Below are 27,840 nucleotides of genomic sequence, written 5' to 3' on the forward strand. Positions count from 1 at the left end.
AACAGGGATTGCTTATTGTGCTGAATTTGTCAGAAATGTTTCAGAACAGTGATTTCTCCCTTCAAAACACTGTACTTCTATTTTGACTGTACTTCTTGGTCTGACCACGACCCTCTTATCACTTGCAACTCCCTCCACCAGAAACCCAGTTTCTCTCAGTGGACAATGAAGAGCACTTTTCTCTCTCTAAATGACATAGTGTAGGATCTTATCAATACAAATCTACAGAATATTTTGAGCTGAATAAAGATTCCCTCTCCTGTACTGTCAGTTTATGGGAAGCATAGAGGTAGGTCATACAAGGGTCACATTATACAAATGGCTTCCAAAAGGAAGAGCGAGCGGCACCCAATTATCCCAACAACTGGAACAAGGTTCTGCTCATGCTACGGCTAACTTTAAAGGTGTTAGGCTAAGCTTGGACTAACTTGAACCTCTGCCTCAGACACAGCAGAACATCGGATAGTTAGATGGACCAGGCAAAAAACGATTTTAGGGAAACCAGGCCAACACTATGCTGGCCAATAGATTATGAACTTTCACCCAACAAATTTTCCCGAGTTCCCTCAAAACCAGTCCCGCAATCGTAACAGCAACATGCTCTTGGTTCTAGCAGAGTTCCACTACCATCTAGCTAAAGCATGGGTCTTCAAACTATGGCCCTCCAGTTGTTCAGGAACTACAATTCCCATCATGCCTAGTCACGTCTGTGAATGTCAGAGTTTTACAATGCCTCATGGGATGTGTAGTTCCGCAACAGCTGGAGGGCTGTAGTTTGGGGATCCCTGAGCTAAAGTATACTAGGCCCCCCAACACACCTTATCTCCTATGTTTCCTAAAGAAATTTTCCCTCCCACATCGTACTACCACACAAACGAACCTTATGAATGCAGAGACGCTCCTTTTCCACTTCATTTTTGTTTGTACATGATTTGATGATCGAAACCAGCAGAGCTTCCCCTCCCCTTCCCCATTAGCATTCAGATTATGGGCTTGAGTCTACAACCTTATTCACTCCTTCATTAGCACGAACATTAGCAAAATCCCTATGAGGCCCTACTGAATAAACCTATTCCAGATATTTTTAGATTGGAATGGATACTAGCTTCTCATATATTCACAGCATCTAGATTAGTCATTGCTAAAGCGTGTAAAACCCATAACCTCAGTTTTGAGGCAGTGAAAAACAAAGTAACTGACATTACGTATTTATCGCGGAATAACGCGCTCCCGCGTATACCGCGCACCCCTAAAGTTGCCCCCGAAATTCCTGTAAAAAAAAAAGTTATATGATTTTATTACTTACAGTTTTGGTGTCTTCCCAGCGTCCATCGTCCGGTCCGGCGTCCGTCTGCGGCCTCGATGGTGTCCTCCCGGCTTCTCCAGCACGCGCCTCAAGTCGAGTCCCCGCTTCCCGCGCTCAGTTCGAACGCCTCCGCCGACCTATCCTGAGTGCAGTACACTCGGGTACATTCGGCAAAACTCTCGGCGTCGCTCGCGCTCACGCTCTGTGATGTTTATGCGTGAGCACGAGCGAAGCCGAGACTAGCCGAATGTACCCGAGTGTACTGCACTCGGTATATGTCGGCGCAGGATTTCAAACTGAGCGCGGGAAGCGGCTATCGGCGTATATCGCGCACCCACGATTTTCCCCTTATTTCAAGGGTAAAATAGTGCGCGATATACGCTGATAAATACGGTATATTAAATGAGAAACTTGCATCCATTTTAACCAACACATTACTGAAATTCACCTACGTTTCGCAGCTTTGGATATACACTCAGCGACTGTCCTTAAACCAATCAATTTTATCTATTTGATACAAAAAATGAAATAGGAGAATGTACTCCCTGGGACTTCTGTACCTGCTATTTCTTTTCCATTTACCCACTCCTTTTTCTTCTTTTATTTTGAAAAAAAGTATTTTGCAAAAGAAGAATCATACAGAACATCGGATAGGAAAGAAACACTGAGCAGTAGATACACAGCAGTACAAACAACAGTGCAAATATCATTCTGACCTAACTGAGCTAGTCAGATTCCTGTCCCTATTCTGCAGTGCAGTGTACTAGCTTTTTTTATTTTTTTAAAACACAGTAAACATAAAACCAAATAATAAGAGAGATTAACCCCCCCCCCCCCCCCCCCGGAGAGAAAAAACAACCGTGCCTCTCTACTAAAGGGACTGAACCCCAGCCAGAAAAGAAACACCCCCCCCCCCTCCCCAAGGGATGTCAACATGCAGGTTCTTTTGAGTAATAGGACTAAGAAAACCGAACCCATCCATATTGTGAATAGCATGCTCACCACCGCTTCCTTTGACTGGAAGCTGTGCAGTCTACAATTAAAACTTCCTAATCACATGCAACAGTCTATGACCCCTCTTCCCTACAGCGTGTTCTTAGAGTCCACCCACCTAAACCATACCTTCCTAAACTTTTTGGGAGCCCCTCTAGCTTTGTAAGTCATCCTATACAGCATCACGTCCACATTTACAATTTGTATTCACATCCACAGTGTCAGCTGCTCGTCATGAATCCAACGTCTAACAATGAGTTTCCTTACTCCGAAAAAAAAGAATCCTAAGGAACAAATTGGTGTAAATATTCATCTCCTCCTGGTCAAAAACCACCAGGAGGCAACTTGGTGGAGAACAGATATTAGGCAAGCCAAACTTATCTGAAATAAATTCAGTTACCTGCGACTATAGTGGTCTCACCTTTTGGCATTCCCATATATATATATATATATATATATATATATATATATATATATATATATATATATATATATATATATATATATTAAAAAAAAAAAAGTGCCCTCCGCTCCCATACATTTATGGCAGATGGCAGAATCCCTCCTGTGCATTCGGTAAAGTCTAACTGGTGTATAATACTGCTGGTGAAGGTAAACAAATTGGATCATTTTATCCATAGAGAAGATAACAGATACGTGTCCAGAACCTCCTGCCACAACTCTTCCGACTTCAGGACAATCGTCACCCAGCGAGCCCTGGCCCTAAAAGTTGAGCCCATTACTCCCGGACCCACTGCCCCATAATATCTGGAGATTCTCTATTTTGTACCCTAATTCACCACCCCCAAACTGTGCGATCGCTGCATGACGTAGCTGCACATAGCGAAAATGCCAGGTCTTAGGCACTCCAAATCGGTCCCGCAATTGGGAATAAGTATATAGACGATCATCCTGACAGATGTGGTGTAAGTACTTTATGTCATATTTTGCCCACGTGTCCCCCCCCCCCCCCTTGTAACCGGCAACTTCAAGACTGCTAGAGATACCCGGGGACCCTCGAACCCCACAAAAATCCCACAATAATGAGTCGATGTGCCTGAAGATCCGTATTGACACAAAAAACGGAGAGTTCGAGAGGATATAAAGGAACTTAGGAAGAAATATCATCTTAAACAGATTTATTCGTCCCATCAAATCGGTAAATTCTGCCATCTCTGTACCTTCTCCCGAAGATTCCCAATAATCGGTGACAAATTGATCTCCAGGAACCTTCAAATAGGAAGCTGAATCTCAATCCCTAAATATTTGAAAGATGTGGACAAAGGAATGGGGCAGTCAGACGGAATCACCACTGTGTCATCAATAGGGAAGAGGGACGATTTTGTCCAATTTATTCGGAATCCGGAGTAGTCTCCAAATTCCTGGATCAGTTGGAAGGCTCCCGAAAGCGAAGGTCCTGGGTCCTGCAGATATAGCAACATGTCATCCACATAGAGTGACACTCGCTCCTCAAAAACCCCAAGTCTCAGACCAGTCAGATTGAAAGTAGATCGTAGTTTAACTGCTAGGGGCTCTATGGCCAAAGCGAACAGGAGGGGTGAAAGTGGGCACCCCTGCCTGGTCCCCCGAAATATAGGGAAGGGGGTCTGAAATAATGCCATTAACCCTTAATCTGACCAGCGGGTCCGTGTACAATAGCCGCACCCAGGAGATGAAAACAGGGCCATAAGACTCCAGAAGGTGGAACAAAAATGCCCACTATGAGTCAAAGGCCTTTTTTGTATCTAATGAGGCTACTATTCTAGTCCTGGAGTTGTCGTGGACAGTCTGGAGGTTCACAAAGAGTCTTATAACATTCATCTGTGCACACCTTCCCTGGATAAATCCTGTCTGATCCGCATCTGCCAATTTTAGAATAATAGTTTGTAATCTCCCAGCAAGTATTCTGGCCAGGATTTTAGTATCAACATTCATCAGCGAGCTCGGAAGATAGGAGTCGCACTTCCGGGGTCCCCCCCCCCCCTTAGGGATCAGAACAACCAATGCTTCCCTCATGGAGGGAGATAGTCTACTGTCCAACCTAGCTGCATTGAACACTTTCAGTAGGCGAGGAGCCAAACCACACCGAAAGGTGCAGTACCATTCCGAGGGGAGGCCATCTAAACCCGGAGACTTCCGAGGGACAAAGGAGGCAATCACCTCCTCCACAGTAATTCCGGATTCTAGAGCAGCACTTTGGTCTCCTGTCAACATAGGCAGGTCAATGTCGGTCAGATAAGTTGCCAATGCCTCCGTTCTCGGAGGAGCACAGGACCTATATAGTTCCTCAAAATTGAGCAAGCGTTTTTAAAATATTGGTCAAATCAGACTTCCACCCTCTGTTTGTCATACACTGACTTAATATACACAGGCACATATTCTGGCCGTGCAAAGAATGTCCAGGAGTCTGCCATTTTTTTGCCCAAATTCAAAGATGCGCCTGCGTTGAGCAAGGCTAAGTTTTTTTTTTTTTGGTACGATCCGTCAGAACAGTCTGTTACTCCCTGGTTCTCGTCTGCAAAGTTGTCAATCTCTCACTAGTGGGGCCCCCTACATATTCTCCCTTTGCTAGGGTTACCTCTGTCTCCTTAAGCTGAACTGTGGAAGCCAACTGTTTTTTGAACCCATGCACCTCTGCTATAAACACCCCTCTCAACGTGGCCTTAAAGGCTTCCCACTGAAGAAGGGAGGACCCAGAATTGCTGTTTTTGGCCCAAAAATGTTTAATAGCCTCTGCATACTCAATCTGCACATATTCCTCTTGGAGCCAACTAGCCTCCATCCGCAATTGACGTATACCCGGTTTAGGCCCCAGATTGAGTTCCAACAACATGGGAGAATGGTCAGATAGGGCTCTAGGCAGATAAGAAACCTTCCTGACCAGCTCCATACCCTCCTCTTCAGTCAGGATAGTGTCTATTCTGGAGAGCGTCTTGTGGGTTTCCGACTAGCTGGAGTACTCCCTAATATCAGGATGATGAAAACATCCACCCCGCGAGGGGAGTTGGGGTGCCGGATGTCGCGCCCCCCCCCCCACCTATCCAGAGCCGAGTCTGATACTGAATTGAAATCACCTAAAATTAAAATCCTCCCCTCCGCCACCTCATATGTGGCTCGTATCATGTTATCCAGATGAGCTAGCGAAAACGGAGGAGGCACATACAAATTTACAGACGTTAAAAATCTGTTCATCACCTGCACCACCAGTATAACATACCTTCCCTTAGTGTCAGTCCGAACAGCATGTATAGATATGGGCATAGCTTTGGTGACCAAGGTGGAGACCCCCCTCACATAGGGGGAGTAGCTGGCATGATAAGCTCCTGCAATATGAGCCCTTTTTAGGGAAGAGATCCTTGGCGCTCTGCAGGAGAATTAAGTGTGGTTTATACTTTTTAATATAATCAAAAATCAATGAGCGTTTAAATTTGGTGTTGAGGCCTCTGATATTCCAGGCCAAAATCTTAAGATTCACTTCCATGACAGAGAGACTTGAGCTAGGGGGCCCCAACACAAACAACAAAGACAAAACACTCAGGGGAAAAAAGTACCATGCAGTAGCAGCAGAAGTATCCAAGGAGAATAGTCTCTCATGGCCATCACTGTCAGCTCCATTACTCTCCCGTCCAAGCCTTCTTCCATAATACTTCCTCAGGGGGGTCGAGAAGAAGCTTGATCGGTATCCAGCCACTGAGAGGCTTCAGTCGGATTAGTGAAAAAGCATGTTTTTTTCCATTCTCCACAATGCACAGCTTGGCAGGATACAGCATACTGTAGATCAGGTTGAGATCCCTCAATCTCTTCTTAATGGGTTGAAAAGAGGCCCTCTGTTTCCGAGTAGTCGCTGAGAAGTCAGGATAGATCGATATTCAATAGCCGTCGAACATCAACTCAGTGCCCACTCCAGCTCCCCGCAGGATATTCTCCCGGTCCCGGAAGTGCAATATTTTCCCTGTCATAGATGTGGGGGGGGGGGGGGGGGGGGCTCCCGTTGGTTTTGCTCGGCCTTGGATACGGTGTGCCTGTTCAATGGCAAAAATGTTTGAGCACATGGCTCCTGACACTTTCACAATCGGCCATTTCTCTAGAAATGCTTCTGGATGTCTCCCCTCCACCCCCTCAGGGAAACCCACCAGCTTGATATTGTGCCTTCTCATGCGGTCCTCCATGTTCGCCATCTTTAAGTGTGTTCAGAAAGAGTTTTTTTATTCACCTGTGGAGCTGTGTCCAAAGGCCTGACATTGTCTTCCAGGGAAGCAATGCGACGATCAGTATTCTCCAGAACTCCACTCTGAGCTCCTCAAAACGGTCAATCAGTTTATTCTGGCAGCCCTGTATGGCAGGCATTATCTGTGTCAGGCATTGGCGTAAAATGAAGGATGGATGGCCGCACTCCAAACCAAACAGGTTGTCTTTATTTAAACGATCAGCAAAAACATACCAGATCACAGCAACAGAAACAGGAGGATAACCGACGTTTCGCACTGACTTAGTGCTTATTCATGCCATGAATAAGCACTAAGTCAGTGCGAAACGTCGGTTATCCTCCTGTTTCTGTTGCTGTTGCTGTGATCTGGTATGTTTTTGCTGTTCGTTTAAATAAAGACAACCTGTTTGGTTTGGAGTGCGGCCATCCATCCTTCATTTTACGCCAATGCTTGCCTAGTGCACTGCCAGCACCCTTGGAATCCTACACCTGTGTATGACCCTATAGCAGACCCACCTTGAGCGGTGATTTTCCTTCTTCTATTATCTCCCCACTCTCGCCGGCCATTCTCCCGGTGTTTTTGGCCAAGGGGGCCCGTATTTTGCCATCCCCAGAGGCTCTCCGGGGGTCCCTGCACACTGCCCCGGCAGTACTGTGCAAAATCGAGTGCCACTGACCCAGGATTAGAGCAAGATTAGTGGTCTGCCGACGGAGCTCTGGTCCTTACATGCCGCGCGCTACCCACTCACTTTTCTTCTTTCTGTTCTACTCCATGTGGTATTTTCCATTCTTTTTTTTTGAGCTTCTAGCTCTTTGTCTCTTTTACCCTTCTTATCCCACCAAGTTGCTGCATGTACACACTATGATAGTCCCGTGAGAGAAATAATTTTTTAATGGATGCACTTTCATATCACTACCTTCTTTCTTTCTTTTTTTTTTTTTTTTTTTATGCTGATTTGAACCCGTATTATAGGTTACTTTGTTACTTTTCTCCAAAACATTTGGGGAAATAATTTTTCTAGCTGGACTTTCAATTCTTGTGACTTTTTATAATTTGTAACTCATGTAGACGTAGTGTAGACAACTTGCTGAAGTTCAAGCAGAGTTTCTGAATGTGTAAGAAAGAGGATTTAAGTGACTTTGAATGTGGCATGGTTGTTGGTACCAGACGGGCTGGTATTTAAAAAACGACTGGATTTTTGCACAACCATCTCTAGGATTTACAGAGAATGGTCCAAAAAAGAGAAAATATCTAGTGAGCGTAGTTGTCAGACAAAAATGCCTCGTTGATTTCAGAGGTCAGAGGAGAATTGGCAGACTGGTTTGAGACGATACAAAGGCAACAGCAGGGTGGATTTGATTTAAATCAAGTCAATTTAAATCACTAGTAAAAAGGCTTGATTTAAATCGTAACTTTTTAAAGAGCACCTATTATCTTTCTCCAGCAGTGGCTCCTCCTCTGACCCTCTGTTGACTTACCAACAGTCCCATTCAATGGGATGGCTGGTGTTTTGGTAGTGACACAACAAGGTAAGGGACTTGGCAGCAAGTGAGTGGATGACCACTAACAGGCATTGCCATGATTTATATGAAATTACAGGTTTTCTTTAAATGTAAGGACTCATTCTTGCTGGTACTGTAGTTAGAATCTTTAATATTTGCAAACAAAATGAAGGTTTCCTATTTTGAAAAATTAAGCTGTCAGGTTAGTAAAACGGCGATATCAGAACTGATTCAATCATACAGTTTGTAGTGTACTTAGATTTACAAAACAATGGGATAAAGGAATATTCTGGGAACCTTGTTTTATCTCATAATTACTGTGAAATTGTGTGAATGCATTAATGCAGTGCATGTTATCTCAGCTTGCAGAGCTTGGATTCATTGAATGAGTTTACCATAAATATGTAAATATTGGCCCTTATAGAGAGATTTGGTACATTTTCCGGCCTCCGGATTAACTGGGACAAGTCCCAGATACTCCCGTTGGGACAGCTACTCACCCACCAGAGACGGGGCCCTACTCCCCCTGCAGAGAGTTAGTGTTATCAAATATCTGGGCATCAGGACATCTAGAGACCCGGGGGACTACGTCTCGCTCAACGAGTCCCACTGTTTGACATGCTTAAGCAGAAGACACAGATTTGGGCGCGTCTTCCACTGGGGGTCATAGGCCGCATAAACCTTATCAAAATGGTCCTGTTACCCAAAATCCTCTACATGCTTTGGCATTCCCCTGTTTATCTTGTTCTTAGGCATTTCAAGGCGATTGAAACTCTTTTGAAGCCCTTTGTTTGGGGCAACAACAGGCATAAACTCCCGTGGCATAAACTTAAACACCCTACTGACCTGGCAGGTCTGGCCCTGCCTGACTTTAACCGATACTATCTTGCTGGTCAACTCTCTCAAATATTCCATGTGGACAAAACGGATAGAGACAGGTTTTTGCATTTCCTATGTCTGGGGTGGGCCGGTCGAACGTTAGACCCCTTGGTGGCGATCGCAGGGGGGACTGAGAGAGGATGTGGGTCAGCTGACTGTAGGACTCTTTTGCACCAGTACAGGAGAGTGTGGTCCATAGCTTCTGCAAAACTGCGCATACCGCCCCTAAATACCTTCACCCCCTTATGGCATAACTCGGTCCTCCCTGAATTTACTCAGATCCTAGACGCTGGGTGGTGGAGCTCTAGAGGCATTTTGTATTTGTCCCACATTGTTGCTAATGGTAGACTGAAATCCCTGCCTGTCTTGCAGTCGGAGTTTGACAGGACCGCTATGACAGAAAACATACAGCTGACAGAACCGCTATGACAGAAAACATACAGCTGACAGAACCGCTATGACAGAAAACATACTGCTGACAGAACCGCTATGACAGAAAACATACTGCTGACAGCACCGCTATGACAGAAAACATACAGCTGACAGAACCGCTATGACAGAAAACATACAGCTGACAGAACCGCTATGACAGAAAACATACCGCTGACAGAACCGCTATGACAGAAAACATACCGCTGACAGAACTGCTATGACAGAAAACATACAGCTGACAGAACCGCTATGACAGAAAACATACTGCTGACAGAACCGCTATGACAGAAAAACATACTGCTGACAGAACCGCTATGACAGAAAACATACCGCTGACAGAACCGCTTTGACAGAAAAAATACCGCTGACAGAACCGCTATGACAGAAACATACTGCTGATAGAACCGAAACACGCCATGACAAAAACAAAAACCTGCCAGCGTGACCCGTGGAGACGTGGGTGGACCGCCCCCCCCTCATGCTGCCAAAGTGACCCCCTAAGTGGGTGGACAACCCCTCCCCTGCTGCCATCGCGAGTCGGGAGAAAAGGTGGGCAGCCCCCCCATTCTGCCAGTGTGATCCCTGAAAATGTGGGTGGACAGCCCTTCCCCCTGCTGCCAGCGTGACCCCTGGAGATGCGGAGGACAGCCTCCCCCCCATGCTGCTAGTGTGACCCCGGGAGGAGTAGATGATGGGTCCCCCATGCTGCCAGCGTATGCCTGGAATGGGTGGGTAGATGCCCCCCAAGGCAGCAAAGGCCATGGAGGAGTAGAACATACTACGACAGAAAACACAACCCTCTGAATGCCTACCCAAGCATGAAGACATGCAGTCCTGGAGGGACCCCAGCATGTGAAAGAACCTGACGACCCCCCGGTGAATAACTAGTGAGCGCAAGAGACCTGCTGCGCAACCGAACACTGAGGACCTGTGTACCCACAGACCGTGGTGGGTAGTCCTGCAGGTGAAATGAAACAGAATGCCTGGTAAGATTCGACGTGACAGGCGAGAAGATTGAGGTCAACACTCATTAGGAAAATGATAACCTCAGCACGAAAGGATCTGTAGACGTGACAGATCCCGAGATGCGAGCCCTAGCCCACTGGACCAGGAGCAAACCTATGAAATAAGATGAGACATGGAAATGGATGAAGAAGAATCGGCTACTGGTATGAGCTGAACCTGCGTGACACCGACGTACTGAACCTGCGAAACACGCCATGACAGAAACACGCCATGACAGAAACACGCCATGACAGAAACACGCCGAACATGACGCTGACAGAACCGCTATGACAGAAACATGCAACCGATGAAACCGCTATGACAGAACATACTACTGACAGCAGAACATGCTGCTGACAGAACCGCTATGACAGAAAACATACTGCTGACAGAACCGCTATGACAGAAAACATACCGCTGACAGAACCGCTATGACACAAAACATACAGCTGACAGAACCGCTATGACAGAAAACATACTGCTGACAGAACCGCTATGACAGAAAACATACAGCTGACAGGACCGCTATGACAGAAAACATACAGCTGACAGGACCGCTATGACAGAAAACATACAGCTGACAGAACCGCTATGACAGAAAACATACTGCTGACAGAACCGCTATGACAGAAAACATACTGCTGACAGCACCGCTATGACAGAAAACATACTGCTGACAGAACCGCTATGACAGAAAACATACTGCTGACAGCACCGCTATGACAGAAAACATACAGCTGACAGAACCGCTATGACAGAAAACATACTGCTGACAGCACCGCTATGACAGAAAACATACAGCTGACAGAACCGCTATGACAGAAAACATACCGCTGACAGAACCGCTATGACAGAAAACATACAGCTGACAGAACCGCTATGACAGAAAACATACAGCTGACAGAACCGCTATGACAGAAAAACATACTGCTGACAGAACCGCTATGACAGAAAACATACCGCTGACAGAACCGCTTTGACAGAAAAAATACCGCTGACAGAACAGCTATGACAGAAACATACTGCTGATAGAACCGAAACACGCCATGACAGAAACAAAAACCTGCCAGCGTGACCCGTGGAGACGTGGGTGGACCGCCCCCCCCTCATGCTGCCAAAGTGACCCCCTAAGTGGGTGGACAACCCCTCCCCTGCTGCCAACGCGAGTCGGGAGAAAAGGTGGGCAGCCCCCCCATTCTGCCAGTGTGATCCCTGAAAATGTGGGTGGACAGCCCTTCCCCCTGCTGCCAGCGTGACCCCTGGAGATGCGGAGGACAGCCTCCCCCCCATGCTGCTAGTGTGACCCCGGGAGGAGTAGATGATGGGTCCCCCATGCTGCCAGCGTATGCCTGGAATGGGTGGGTAGATGCCCCCCAAGGCAGCAAAGGCCATGGAGGAGTGGATGGACGCCCCCCCCCATGTAGACACATCCGGTTCATCTACCCCCACCCCAGCACCATGGGAACCAGAGCCTAACCATCACCAACCTCAGACCCCCGGCCGACCGTGCTGCCACTCTGCCTCCGGGAGAAACAGGTGGCAGGTCCCTGCTGATGCAGGACAGAACCCTAGCAGTGGCTCAACAGGATGGTGTGTGTAGGTGGACGGACCCCCCCTCCCCCCGGCGCGATGAGCCAGGAGAAGCGGGCGCCATCCTAGATGCCAGATAGCAACCAGGCAACGTGGGTGGGCGGATGGACGGAAGGTCCACCCCCTCCCTCGGCGTGAGCAAAGCACTGCAACGAGGTACACTGCTGCTCTGAGCTCCGGGAGGCTGCCCCCTCCACAATGCCCGATGCGCCCGGAGAAAAAGCATCTATGCAGCCGCCCCCCCCCCCCGGCGCGAGTACTGGGAGACGCGGGCGGGCGGCCTCCATGCAAGAAGGAGCCCTGGCCACGTGGTTGGGAAGATGGATGGACGGAACCCCCCCCCCCCCCCCGGCGCGAGCACCAGGAGGCGTGCGGGCGCTGCTGACCGTGTGAGTTTCCTGAAGCCGGCGTCTAACCGGGAGGTCATCAGGAGAAACGGGGGGGGGGGGGGGGGCGGCTGGGGGAGCAGCGCTGAGCTGACGGAGGAGGATGGGGTACAAACCCGGCCTGCTGGGGATCCTGAGGAGAAAAAGGGGGTGAGATGAAGCCAGGTGGGACACCCCCCATAATACCACCTCTCCCGTGGAGGATAAGAACCGCCACGAGACACCTGCTGCTGTCACTGCTCTGCACGAAAACCGGAAGTGACGTGCGATACCCAGAAATCCCACCGACGCCGGAGATTAGAGGGGAGGAGGGATAAATAGCCCTCTGACTCCTCCTACAAACACAGGCTAGCCTGCGGCTAGCCTTAACACATGTACCATCTCTCTTTTTTTTTCAATAAAAAGACTTTGATTTAAAAAAAAATATGTAAATATTGCAGAATATACAGCATCATGCTACATAACTATTTCATGCTGAATATACTAAATTATTAATGTATCTTAAATAGGAAACTATCTTTAGATAGATTTTTACGGCAAAATAATTTTATTAAAATGAATTTTATAAAAATCTAAAAAAAATCCAATTTTAACCACTTCCCGACTGCCGCATGTAGATATACGTCGGCAGAATGGCACGTACAGGCACATTGGCATACCTGTACGTCCCTGCCTAGACGTGGGTCGGGGGTCCGATCAGGACCCCCCCCCCCCGCTACATGCGGCGGTAGGATTCCTGCGGGGAGCGATCCGGGACGACGGCGCGGCTATTAGTTTATAGCCGTTCCGTCGCGATCGCTCCCCGGAGCTGAAGAACGGGGAGAGCCGTATGTAAACACGGCTTCCCCGTGCTTCACTGTGGCGCTGCAATCGATCGAGTGATCCCTTTTATAGGGAGACTCGATCGATGACGTCAGTCCTACAGCCTCACCCCCCTACAGTTGTAAACACACACTAGGTGAACCCTAACTCCTACAGCGCCCCATGTGGTTAACTCCCAAATTGCAACTGTCATTTTCACAATAAACAATGCAATTTAAATGCATTTTTTGCTGTAAAAATGACAATGGTCCCAAAAATGTGTCAAAATTGTCCGAAGTGTCCGCCCTAATGTCGCAGTCACGAAAAAAATCGCTGATCACCGCCATTAGTAGTTAAAAATTTTTTTTTTTATAAAAATGCAATAAAACTATCCCCTATTTTGTAAACGCTATAAATTTTGCGCAAACCAATCGATAAACGCTTATTGCGATTTTTTTTTTTTTACCAAAAATAGGTAGAAGAATACGTATCGGCCTAAACTGAGGAAAAAAATTAATTGTATATATGTTTTTGGGGGATATTTATTTTAGCAAAAAGTAAAAAATATAATTTTTTTTCAAAATTGTCGCTCTATTTTTGTTTATAGCGCAAAAAATAAAAACCGCAGAGGTGATCAAATACCACCAAAAGAAAGCTCTATTTGTGGGGAAAAAAGGACGCCAATTTTGTTTGGGAGCCACGTCGCACGACCGCGCAATTGTCTGTTAAAGCGACGCAGTGCCGAATTGTAAAAACCCCTTGGGTCATGTAGCAGCATATTGGTCTGGTCCTTAAGTGGTTAAATTACATTTTTTTTTTCTTCCCTTTCAAAAATAATCATTACATTTTTTTATTTTTTATCCACCCTGTGGAACAGTAACTCAAATAGCCACTCATTGCAACCAAGGTATGAAGAATACCATCTCTGAACACACAACGCATCGAACCTTGAAGCACATGGGCTACAGCAGGAGACCACACCGGGTGCCACTCCTGTCAGCTAAGAACAGGAAATTTAGGCTACAATTCACACAGGTTCACCAAAATTGGAAAATAGAAGATTGGAAAAACATTGCCTGGTCTGAGTCTCAATTTCAGCTGCAACATTCAGATGTTAGAGTCAGAATTTGGCGTAAACAACATGAAAGTATGGATCCATCCTGTCGTGTATCGATGGCTCAGGATGGAGGTGGTGGTGTAATGGCGTGGGGGAAATTTTCTTGGCACACTTTGGGCCCCTTTGTACCAATTGAGCATAGTTTAAAAGCCACGGACTACCTGAGATTGTAGCTGACCATGTCCATCCCTTTATGACTACAGTGTACCCATTTTTCTGTGGACTACTTCCAGCAGGATAATGTTACAAAGCTCAAATCCTCTTAAGCTGGTTTCTGGACATGACAATAAGTTGACTGTACTCCAGTGGCCTACACAGTTACCAGATCTCAGTCCAATAGAGCACATTTGGGATGTGGTGAAACAGGAGATTCGCATCATGGATGTGCAGCTGACAAATCTGCCGCAACTGCGTGATGCTATCATGTGAATATGGACACCTTGTTGAATCTATGCCACTCAGAGTTAAAGCGGTTGTATACTGCTGAACGTGTTCCCCCCCCCCCCTGCATGGTAAAGTCATAATGTGCTAGTATTCATTGCATACTAGCACATTATGTAAAACTTACCTTAAAACAAAGCTATTCTAGCTCTGCGATGTCAACGCTGCAGGGGCTCCCATCTTGCTTCCGGGTTCACAGGCTCTGTGACTGGCCAGAGCTGTGATGATGCAGTTCACGGCACAGGGTTCTGAAGGAAAAGCACGGGGGTGGCCGTTCCTTCAGAGCGCATGCGCCAGTGATTTCAGTGGCTGCATTTAGTGTAAATATCTCCTAAAGGGTGCTACCTATAGGTAAGCCTTACCTATAGGTCAGCTCACTCCCAGGCATGCACAACCAGTCTCTGCTTTACATATTGTATCTACTAGACCTCCTCTCTTCTTGCATAGCAAGCCACATAAAAAATTGATCCATTCCCAGGGTCGTCCACTGATTCTACTAATAGTGTCTACCACTCCCATCTAAAATGGTTGAATTGGAGGGGGCATATCCACACCATATGAAAAAGGAGCCTTTTTTAGTGTTGCACAAGGTTGGGTAAAGTAGTTATTCCTGCACTACAGTGGAAACTGTGTGCAGAGGGTAAAGATGCGGCAACTACCGTATGGTCCAACCACTACCCACAGTGAGACATGGAAAAAATAAAGAGATGGTGTTGTACTCCAAAAGCATAGAATGGTGTAATTGGTAAAATGTATAAATAACCAAAATAGTATAATTGATAAATGAATGTGAAAATGGACTGACTGAAAGATAAAAATGCTATAAATGCCAAGATAAGGTGCATCCAAAGGTGTACTGAATGAATGTGCAAACAGTGCAGATAAGGTGACTCGGTGCATAAATAAAATCACAACGTAAAGATAATATATGCAGTCGCAGAGGAAATCGCAGGATGGTGTTATGCTCCAATCAAAATGAATGACTGGACATAACTGATATACAACAATGATGGATGAATAAAACAGTGAACTGAATAAGAGTGCAAATATATACAAATAGGTGACTGTATAATGTAAGTAAAATCACATCATATGAATGGTGGATGGAACTGCAAGATTGTCCAATTGTTACAAAGTGTAAATGATGCAACTGCGACTCAGTCCAAGAGGTGAAGAAATTGCAAGGTGCAAATAGTGTCGGGTGCAGAAATAAAATCGCAACGTAAAGATAATATACGCAGTCGCAGAGGAAATCGCAGGATGGTGTTATGCTCCCATCAACATGAACGACTGAACATAACTGATATACACCAATGATTGATGATGCAACTGCGACTCAGTCCAAGAGGTAATGCAATTTAATCAAGAAATTGCTAAGTGCAAGTGAGTGAGTGAAAAACTTGTATAGCGCAACACATGCAAACTGAATCGCCTCAGGGTGCTTGGTATCCATTTCCTACTATATTTTGCCTTCAGCATAGATGGGCTTTGAGTTTTTTTCTGAAGGCCTGGTGATTCACTTCCATTCGGATACTGGTTGGTACGGCGTTCCACAGTCTAGGTCCTTGGACTGCAAATCTTCATTCTCCTTTGGATTTGTATCGGGCCTTGGGTATTTGGAGTAGATTTTGGTTGGTAGATCGGAGAACATGATTGGGGTTGTGACATTTTAATTTCTCAACTAGATATTGGGGCACACTTCCTTGAACATATTTGTGCGTCAGGCAGAGCGCTTTAAATGTAATTTGGTCTTTTACGGGCAACCAGTGGAGGGCCCTGAGGGAGGGAGAGATTGATTCCCAGTTTTTTTTTTCCTGTTACAAGTCATGCCGCCGTGTCCTAGACTTTTAACTTTGGTGCTAGGGGTGATGGTTTGTCCCAAAATGGATGAGGGTATCCAAGTTGTCATAGTGCAAGTGAAGTGCTGGGTGCTAAATGACATCAGCAGGTGGCAAGGTGACTTGTTGGTGAATCTTCGGTGTATGGTGACACCCAAAGGTGTGCTAGCAAATAACCTTACGGCTGCAAGGTAAGCAGCATTCAATAAAACCAATGTAATCACTCGGTAGTAGAAGGGATAACTCCTATCCGTCCTTCCAGTAGTGTGGCGCCTAGGGGGTTAAGGCTTCCTTCCAGGCTGGGTGGTCAGCAAGGTAAGACAGCTCCAAAGTGTGTCACCAGGCAGGGTAGAGAAAACATAGAGGAGGCTCTCTAGTGGAATATGTTTTTAACACTCAGTGGTTTATTCAAACATATAACAAACGGGGCCAGATTCACGTAGAACTGCGGCGGCGTAACATATCGTAGATACGTTACACAGCCGCAAGTTTTCATCGCAAGTGCCTGATTCACAAAGCACTTGCAATGAAAACCGCCGGCGTAAGCCCGCGTAATTCAAAGGGGCGTGTGCCAATTAAATAAGGCGCGCTCCCGCGCCGGACCTACTGCGCATGCTCCCTTTTGAATTTCCCGCCGTGCTTTGCGCGAAGTGACATTTTTTCGATTGGCAACGTGCGTAGCGTACTTCCGTATTCCCGGACGTCTTACGCAAACTACGTGAATTTTTAAATTTCGACGCGGGAACGACGGCCATACTTTATACAGCACATACGTGTGCTGTGTAAAGTTAGGGCCCCCAAAACGACAACTAACTTTGCGACGGGAAACGACTAGTAGCGAATGCGAAAAACCATCGTGGATCGCCGTAACTCCTAATTTGCATACCCGACGCTGGTTTACGACGCGAACTCCCCCCAGCGGCGGTCGCGGTATTGCATCCTAAGATCCGACAGTGTAAAACAATTACACCTGTCGGATCTTGGGTCTATCTATGCGTAACTGATTCTATGAATCAGTCGCATAGATACTCTATACATAGATAGTATCTGAGATACTCCGTCATATCTCGGCTGTGAATCTGGGCCAGGGTGCTCGCATTTAAAACGGTAATGTAGTGTATATCAGAAATGAGCAGCGAGCTCACACTGTGCAAACGTCACTTACGGTATCCTAGTGTCTGACATGTATCGTCACTGTCACATGACTTCTCCAATAATTAAATTGCATTACCTCTTGGACTGAGTCGCAGTTGCATCATATATCATTGGTGTATATCGGTTATGTTCAGGCATTCATGTTGATGGGAGCATAACACCATCCTGCGATTTCCTCTGCGACTGCATATATTATCTTCACGTTGCAATTCTATTTCTGCACCCAGCACTCTACTTGCACCTTGCAATTTCTTCACCTCTTAGACTGAGTCGCAGTTGCACCATTTACACTTTGTAACAATTGGACAATTTTGCGGTTCCATCCACCATTCATATGATGTGATTTTACTTACATTATACAGTCACCTATTTGTATATATTTGCACTCTTATTCAGTTCACTGTTTTATTCATCCATCATTGTTGTATATCAGTTATGTCCAGTCATTCATTTTGATTGGCGCATAACACCATCCTGCGATTTCCTCTGTGACTGCATATATTCTTATCTTTACGTTGTGATTTTATTTATGCACCTTAGTCACCTTATCTGCACTGTTTGCACATTCATTCAGTACACCTTTTGGATGCACCTTATCTTAGCATTTATAGCGATTTTTATCTTTCAGTCAGTCTATTTGCACATTCATTTATCAATTATACTATTTTGGTTATTTATACATTTAACCAATTACACCATTCTATGCTATTGGAGCGCAACACCATCTCTTTATTTTTTCCACCAGGACAAGGTTGTTCTGAAGCTTAAAGCGGAGTTCCGGCCACAATTTTAAAAAAAAAACTTTTTAAATATAAATACCCCTGTAATACACAAGCTTAATGTATTCTACTACAGTTAGTCTGTAAACTAAGGTCCGTTTTGTTAGGTTGTTACAGCATTTAGATACTTTATAAAACAGAAATTGACTGGGGCCATCTTAAGTGTGGGCATCATGAAGCCAGACTGTATGACTTCCTGGATTTCAGCCTTGCAGTTCTCACACAAGCTCAGTGTTGTACAAGCAATGTAATGGTTTCAGATCAGATTTCAATAGCAACGGGAGTGTCAGAGGAAGTTACCGCCCCTTATCTATGCAAACCTCTCCTCCCCTCTCCTCCCCTCCCCTCTCCTCCCCTCCTTCCCTCTCCTCCCCTCCCCTCTCCTCCCCTCCTCCCCTCCTCCTTCCAGGAACCAGTAAATATACGAAATAATTTGTTCCTGTGCAGATATATCTACATAACAAGATTATATATATATATCTCTTGTTATATATGTGGTGTGTATACATATACCAGACATGTGCACTGTCAATAAATTCATTTTGTTTAGTTCCGTTTCGCATTAGCCGTTATTTCGTATTTTGTGCCCGAAACTCAATTCAGATTCGTACGCTCATAATGGGCACAGCAGGAGTACAGCCACAGGAAGTCAGCACAGAACAGGGATGGTGGGAACCCTTCATGAGGGATTCCCACCATCCCTGTGCTGAGTTCCCGGGTCTGTACACCCGCTGTGCCCATTATGAGGAGTTCCCACCATCCCTGTGCTGAGTTCCCGGGTCTGTACACCAGCTGTGCCCATTATGAGGGGTTCCCACCATCCCTGTGCTGAGTTCCCGGGTCTGTACACCAGCTGTGCCCATTATGAGGGGTTCCCACCATCCCTGTGCTGAGTTCCCGGGTCTGTACACCAGCTGTGCCCATTATGAGGGGTTCCCACCATCCCTGTGCTGAGTTCCCGGGTCTGTACACCAGCTGTGCCCATTATGAGGGGTTCCCACCATCCCTGTGCTGAGTTCCCGGGTCTGTACACCCGCTGTGCCCATTATGAGGGGTTCCCACCATCCCTGTGCTGAGTTCCCGGGTCTGTACACCAGCTGTGCTCATTATGAGGGGTTCCCACCATCCCTGTGCTGAGTTCCCGGGTCTGTACACCAGCTGTGCCCATTATGAGGGGTTCCCACCATCCCTGTGCTGAGTTCCCGGGTCTGTACACCAGCTGTGCTCATTATGAGGGGTTCCCACCATCCCTGTGCTGAGTTCCCGGGTCTGTACACCCGCTGTGCCCATTATGAGGGGTTCCCACCATCCCTGTGCTGTGCTGCATCAGCCCCGGCACCCCTAATCGGCCCCGTCACCCCGCATCGGCCCCTGACACAGCACCCCGCATCGGCCCCCGGCACCCCGCATCGGCCCCCCGCATCGGCTCAGGCACCCCGCATCGGCTCAGGCACCCCGCATCGGCTCCGGCACCCCGCATCGGCCCCCGACACAGCAACCCGCATCGGCCCTGGCACAGCACCCTGCATCGGCCCCAGCACAGCACACCGCATCGGCCCCAGCACATCTCATTGCCCCCTGCCAAATTGCATCACATCGCACCAGCACATTGCATTGCCCCCCCACCAAATAACATTGCCCCCCCCAAATCGCATCGCCCCCCAACAAATTGCACAACATCGCACCAGCACACAGCATCGCCCACCACCAAATCGCATCGCCCCTCGCCAAGTCGCATCGCCCCAGCACATTGCATCAACCCAACACAGGGCATTGCCCCCCGCCAAATCGCATAGCCCCCATCGCACCAGCACATTGCAATGCCCCCCCACCAAATCACATTGCCCCCACCAAATCGCATCACCCCAGCACATTGCATCGCCCCTCGCCAAGTCGCACCGCCCCAGCACATTGCATCAACCCAACACAGGGCATTGCCCCCCGCCAAATCGCATAGCCCGCTTCGCACCAGCACATTGCAATGCCCCCCCACCAAATCACATCACCCCAGCACATTGCATCGCCCCTCGCCAAGTCGCACCGCCCCAGCACATTGCATCAACCCAACACAGGGCATTGCCCCCCGCCAAATCGCATAGCCCCCATCGCACCAGCACATTGCAATGCCCCACCAAATCACATTGCCCCCACCAAATCGCATCACCCCAGCACATTGCATCGCCCCTCGCCAAGTCGCACCGCCCCAGCACATTGCATCAACCCAACACAGGGCATTGCCCCCCGCCAAATCGCATAGCCCGCATCGCACCAGCACATTGCAATGCCCCCCCCACCAAATCACATCACCCCAGCACATTGCATCGCCCCTCGCCAAGTCGCATCGCACCAGCACATTGCAATACCCCCCCACCAAATCACCGCGCCCCCCACCAAATTGCATAACATCGCACCAGAACATAGCATCGCCTGCCATCACATCGCCCCAGCACATTGCATCACCCCCCCACCAAATCGCATCACCCCAGCACATTGCATCGCCCCTCGCCAAGTCACATCGCTCCAGCACATTGCATCAACCCAACACAGGGCATTGCCCCCCGCCAAATCGCATAGCCCCCAGCACATTGCAACGCTCCCACCAAATCGCATCACCCCCAGCACATGGATGCGCTTTACGGGCACAGTGAAGCAGCGTTGGGCACAGTGGATGCGTTTGATGGGCACAGTTAGGCAGTGGATGCGTTTGATGGGCACAGTTAGGTTGCGTTTGGCACAGTGGATGCGTTTGATGGGCACAGTTAGGCAGCGTTTGGCACAGTGGATGCGTTTGATGGGCACAGTTAGGCAGCGTTTGGCACAGTGGTTGCATTTGATGGCCCACGTGAGACAGAGTTTCATGGCACAGTGAGGCAGCCGTTTCATAGCACAGTGGCTGTGTTAGCTGGGTGCTTTCTCACACACACTACACCCCTCGTCGTCGTTCTCCCCCCCCCCCCGCCCCCCTCCGCCGAGTTCATAACTATTGCGGTGGGCGGGGCTGTTAACCATGTCTCCGCCTCCGCCCTCCCGCTCTGCTCTATCTCCCAACACTGTCCCCCGCCCCCCCCCCCCGCCGAGTACATAATTAGTGCAGCGGTGGGCGGGGATGTTAACTATGTCTCCGCCTCCGCCCGCTCTGCTATATATGCCGACACCAACACTCGTCCCGCCCGCCGAATACATAATTAGTGCGGTGGGCGGGGCTGTAAACCATGTCTCAGCCTCCGCCCGCCCGCACGCACGCTCGAGTTTTTTTTTTACTGCGGCTGAAGTCCCGCGATACTTCTGCCTCCTGGGCTCGATAACAAGCATCTCCCCAGGAGGCATAGCAGCGCTGAATCCGCCGCGGCGGGAGAAATAAACTTATCGGCAGAGCACAGTGAGTTTTTAAAATAAAAATAAAAAACATGCCAAATCTATTTAAGGGGGCAGTATTAAAAGGGATGGTTCAAAGTGGTAAAATAGGGTGGAACTCCGCTTTAAGGCCTTCTTCCTCTCCACGGTGGTCTCTACCTTGCACCTTAACCAGGATATTGTCTTTCCTTCCTTATATCCTGCTACAAAGCATCTTTAGGTATTTCCATGCATTGTTTGGACAGTGTGCGTGCTTGCAGAGTTTACTTCTCGCCTACTGCTTCCTTTTCTCTTGGTGTTTCTGGATGGCTCATGCAAGGGTCTTCCTGCATGTCATTCCACGGATTAGAAGGATAGGGTGTCTATCTTCCCTGTAAGAGGGCACATTCTGCCAGATCTGTAAGTGCTTCATGGGCTTTTCAGTGCCAGACATCTGTTTTCCATATTTTCAAGGCTACCAGCTGGGCTTCTGGTCCTACGTTTGTTAGGTGTACCAGGCGGATGTTCAAGCCTCTTCTGATGCTATAAGTGGTGAAGAAGCTACAGGTTGCTCTCTGAGACTTTGAACCATTTGGTTGTTATGCCAGAAAGTTTTTTTTGTTGCTATGTTGCCCAATTTTCAATCCAATCCAGCATCTGTGGGATGTGCTGAAAAATGTATCTGATCCATGGAGGTCCAACCTCACAAATTACAGGACTTTGAGGATCTGCTGCTGATAGCTTGATGCCAGTGGCAAGGGTCAGGGCTGTTTTGGTGGAAAATAGGGGGACCTACTCAATATTAGGTAGGTGGTCATAAATATATGGCTGATGTCATACAATTGTAAAACTGGAGTACAGTTTCCTTTGTATGCCTTCACACAGGTTTTTGCACATTGATACACACTGCATTAAGACAGCCTATTCAGTTGGGCTTAAATCATAATTGCCATAGTGGAGTTTTGTGTTTAGGTCTACTATATATGTGTATTGGGACAGTAGTCAAAATGAATAGCAGTGCACGTATACTGTGTGCTACTGTAAAAAAGGTGAAAATTCAGCCAGTGACTTATGCAACAGAAGAGTCCAGAATAATCACACCATAATAGCTGAGACTTTAGTTGATTGATATTCCAGTTTAAAAAAAATATTGTTTCATTGTGTTTAATGTGTCATTTCAGCTGTTGGAGTATGAGCCAAAGTCAGAGGATCAAGTGCCATTACTTTTAAAGATGAAAAGAAGTAATCTTGCACTTGGCAAAGCTATTGAAAGTGGAGACACTGATCTTGGTAAGTGACAATAATATAGTAGTGTTTTATCCAACATTTATAATATCATATTTCTCTTTCGTTCATGGACGGACACAGCTCCAAATATTCTTGACAGTACGGTTATTTTTTTCGTCTATCAGGAGAGGACTAGGCAGAAATGTTAAACAGTTAAAAAACATGTAACACAGCAAAGTCGAATAGCTCCACCCAGGGGGCGGGCCCTCTGGTCATAACCCCTCACCCTGCAGTCAGAAGCTCAGCTCAGTTTTTTTTCTGCCTAGCATAGAAGGACCTGGCTCCCTAGGGGCCCATTGGTCCTGGAGAACTTTTTTTTTTTTTTTGTATTTTTGATCCTGAGATCTACTATCAACTGCCGGCTGGGTGACAGGCAGGATCATTTAGATCCTTGTAGTCTCCGCCGTCCGGCCATCGAGCGTGAGCAGACCTTTAGCTACACACAGGGTCGGCCACGGCATACCCCATTGCTCCAGGTGTGGCCGGTGAGCTATATGCTCCGAAGCTTGCTTATGACCGTGCTACGGCTGTCCGTGTCATGGTGGGCCATAGCCGACAGCCACTCCATACTGCTCGGCAGTGGGTCTGTCAGGAACGCATCCAGCGGTCCCAGCGGGACAGGTAAGTACGGTTCCTCCTGTCCTGGTAGGATGGAGCAGCTGGGCATTCCTGGGGTGGTCGTTTAGGGGGTCTCTCGCCCTCCCTATCCCTTCCCCCCTCCCCATGCATTGCTGGGCCTGCTGTTTACCGGGGGTCCCTGGAGGGGGGATCCGGGTCCTGAACTGGGGGATGCGCGCTGTGTGGGGGTCTGCTAATGGTGTGGGTGGTCTGCCATAAGGGGGGCCTCCGCTTAGAGGCTCTGCGTTTTGCGGCCTTTATTTTACCTCAGAATCGCACCGGTGCCATTTTCCTGTAGCCGCATTGTATCTATTATAATATAGTTGGCGGGCATTTTTTGTAGCCGCGCTGTTTCTAATACAGATTACAGCCGGCGGCCATTTTCTTGTAGCTCACGCTTTTTTCCATGAGGCAAACGGCGGCCATCTTGTCGTGGGTTTAGCACTGATTTTGGCCTCTAGCGCTGAAAATGCTTATTCTGAATGGCGCGAACGGCAGATCAACTCAGAGACACCTCAGGCAAACACTGTGCAGGGAGATAGACCTCAGCGCTGAGCAGTGCCCGGGTCAGGGCGGTGAGTTCCTCTGGGATATACCCCTCGGTCTATAGCAGCAAGGGAGGGTGGGCTTTTTTAGTATACCTTGACTTAGTCCCTGAGTGGCTGTCAGGTGAGCGAGGTCAGCATGACGTCAGAGGCTGGCGCTTCTTCCCCAGAAATTCCTGTGACAGCAACTGGTGCCCCAGCACCTTCAGTACCTGTGGACGCTTTGTCGGCGGTCCTGGAGTCCTTTGTTGCCATGGTGGAAGCGGTGTGTGGGCGTAAGGGAGGTAAAAAGTGCCCCCTCCCCCCACTATTATCTGGGGAAAGCTCTGATTCAGACTCTGGCCTGGCCGTGGCACAGGTCCCCTGTTCCGATGTATCAGAAGATGCGGACCAGAACCCTTCGGACAGTGAGGAAGACACTGTCTGGGGCAGCGCAGGAAAAGGCGCTTGTTGGAGCACTTATCGCTGCAGTGCGGGAAACCCTCAAATTGGAGGATGCGGCTGGGGCATCTACTGAGGTGTCCGTCCGTTTTGGGTCCCGCAAGTTGACTCGCACTACTAAAGTTTTTCCTTACGTGACTTATTTTGATAAGTTTATAGACAAGGTATGGGAACAGCCACAGAGGACCTTTGCGGTCCCAAAATGCATGGTGGTCCGTTACACTTTTGAGGAAAGCCTTTTGAAAAAATGGGCATCTTTCCCGGTTGTGGACCCCCTGGTGTCTAGGTTGAACAAGTTCACCACAATTTCGGTAGAGGGGACCCCTGCATTTAAAGACCCTACTGACAGGAGGTTCGAAGCGGTGGCCCGGTCCATGTTCACCATGCTGGGGTCAGCATTGCGACCATTATTGGCTGCGGCCCTGGTGTCAGACTTACCCAGTGGGCAAAATTGTTGAACCGCAAGCTGGAAAAGCAACAGGCTTCCCGGTCTGTGGAGTTGGCCGACCAGTTGGTGCATGGCCTTGCGTACATCTGTGATGCAGCCTTAGATACAGCTCCCTTGTTCTCCAGAGCCTGAGCCTGATTTGGCTAAAATACTGGTCCAGATTTCCAAGAAGGTCTGGCGGATTTACCCTTCCAGGGAGAGAGGCTATTTGGAGCCTCGATGGATGACATTATTAAGAATGCCACTGGGGGTAAGAGCACGTTACTCCCACAATCCAGAAAAGGTAAGGAGCCACACTGTAGGCCAGGGCCCTCCTTTTCTGCTCAGAAGCGGTATTTTGGTCAGTCCGGGCCCGCAGGTAAACGTTTCCAGGCTGACAAGGGGCCAGCTGAGGGACAAAAGCATCCCTGGATTCGCAAGCAAAACAAGCCTGCGAACAAATCTGCGACAGCATGAAGGTTTGCCCCGCCCGACTCTCAGTGAGGGGTCGCCTTTGCGAGTGTGCAGCTCGATGGACCTCCCTGCTTTCTGACCAGTGGGTTTGCGAAGTGGTTTCATCAGGGTACAAGATAGTTTCTTTCTTGTCCACCAAACAGATTCTTTCCCTCAAACCTTCATCTTCTTCCGGCTCGTCGGAACGCCCTATTGGGGGCAGTGAGGACCTGCTGAAGCGCGGGGTAATAGTATTTGTGCCGCTGCCGGAAAGGTTTCAGGGATTCTACTCCAATCTGTTTGTAGTCCCGAAAAAGAACAGGGTCCGTCCAATCCTGGATTTTAAGGCCCTCAATGTCTTTGTGAGGGTACGAAAGTTCAGGATGGAATCAGTTCACTCTGTGGTCGTTGCACTCCATCCGGGGGATTTTCTGGCGTCCTTGGACATCAAGAACACTGTCATGGACCTTGGAATGTGGAAGTATTCCTCCTTGAAATCTGTTACACAGTGTGGGGTCTTAAGGCCAGGCGGCTCCATTGTGCTGTGTCTGGCTATTGTGTACATTGATTGCCCCCTGGGGCTTCTGTCTCATTACACATAACAGTCCCTCCATTCAAGCTATCGGACCAATCCCTGCTGACTCATTTTCAAGTCCTCATTTTCAAGTCCTCATTTGCATGGCTAAAGAGGACCTGAAGGAGGACTACATGTACTTTACAATTGATCAATAGGAAAGTGATTGTTGGGGGCGGGATGTTCCAAATTATGTTTAAAAGTGTGTTGTGTACTTCCAATAAAGCTCTTCTTGTTTGAACTTACATACAGCCTGCCTGGTGTTTGTTCTAATGGATTCCGAACGGCACATAGCTGTAGTTCGGATCCCGGAACCTTGGATGACTGAACCATCAGACGTTGCGATCTGCAAGCTGACTCACTAGTAACAGAGGAGTGTCGGGAGAGCGGAAGCAAGCGAGCAAGGGTCTCGTTACATTGGTTGGCAGCGGTGGGATTTGCTCTCCAGTTACTGGGACACTCCAAACCACCACAGTCAATGACCAGCTATGCAGCATGCAGGACAGCCACGCTGAAAGACTTACTTGAGAGCCGTGGAGGGACCGGTGGGACAAAAGAACAAGGCCAACCTGATCAGTGAGCTAGCCGAGATGGATCAGAGGGATGGTGATGCAGGACCCTGGTCAGTTGAAGACTTGTTTCAGCAACGAGTTCGAAAGCGGTTGGCATTATATGGTGCTAACCCATCAGAGACCGCCATACAGAATGCCATTAGAGGCATCCAGCTGCAGGATGAGCGACAAGAGAGAGAACGAGAGCAACAAGAGGAGCTGGAGATCGCCTACAGACAGCTGCTAGACTCTGCTCAGCAGCAGGGTGGGGCTCCCTTTGCCTGGGACTATCAGGAAATATCAGCTGACAACTCTGAAATCCTGGCTGATGAATAGTCAGTGGAAAATCTGAAGTTTGCCATTCCCAAAGCTGAAGTGCTGACCGCGGGGCTGAGCTCTGCTAACCTCTGCTCAGTACCTATAGCATCTTCTGGGTTCCATGGACAGGAGATGGTGAACCTCTATCCCCAGACACCAGTTGCAGAGACAGGGGATTTAAATAGACTTTTCTGCTGAGGAAGAACAACCTGATGAGCCTCCAGCAGATGAGCTGGTATCAAGGCCACACTTCACTGTGCTCTGCCCAGCACCAAGGGCAGTATCTGTGGAGTTACAAGGAACTTCCCCAGCTGAAGCGCTGGTCATCGGACAGAGGGTTCAAGACCTCTGCCCCACCCCTGTGGCAGTTCCGGGGGCTCTGGGTGAGAAGGTGGTGATCACTTTCCAGCAGCAGATACAGGGGGAGAAGGGAGAAGAGGTGTTTATTGTCCCTCCCCAACAGTTGGCCAGGGTGGAGAAGGTGGTCTTTCCTCCCCAGCAAAGATCCGTGCATCTGGGAGACAGTACCACAAACATGTTGTCCCAGCAGCCAGATGAGGGACCGGAAAAGGAAGCAGCCAGCTCACCTCCCCAATGGCAGCCACACAGTTTGGGTGTGGCGGAATCCAGCCTCCTTCCCCAACGGTTACCCAACGGTTACTGCTTAGGATTTGCAAGTATATCTGTGATGGGGGGGAGGGGCCAGTCTGTGATGGGGGGGAGGGGCCAGTCTGTGATGGGGGGGAGGGGCCAGTCTGTGATGGGGGGGAGGGGCCAGTCTGTGATGGGGGGGAGGGGCCAGTCTGTGATGGGGAGGGCCAGTCTGTGATGGGGGGGGCCTGTGACGTACATTGGAAGCTG

At 48.3% G+C, this 27,840-nt stretch overlaps 1 protein-coding gene across 3 annotated transcripts in view; it reads left to right on the forward strand.

Annotated features, from left to right (window-relative positions):
* Positions 1-27,840, forward strand: part of VPS16 (VPS16 core subunit of CORVET and HOPS complexes) — a 216,037-nt gene that overhangs the window by 65,378 nt on the left and 122,819 nt on the right. For all 3 annotated transcript variants that reach the window (XM_040357101.1, XM_040357099.1, XM_040357100.1), the window contains one exon: positions 22,947-23,055. In XM_040357101.1, the coding sequence (XP_040213035.1) occupies positions 22,947-23,055 (109 nt within the window). The remainder of the gene's footprint in view (positions 1-22,946; positions 23,056-27,840) is intronic.

Source organism: Rana temporaria, chromosome 6, assembly GCF_905171775.1.
Source record: "Rana temporaria chromosome 6, aRanTem1.1, whole genome shotgun sequence".
Taxonomy (NCBI): domain Eukaryota; kingdom Metazoa; phylum Chordata; class Amphibia; order Anura; family Ranidae; genus Rana; species Rana temporaria.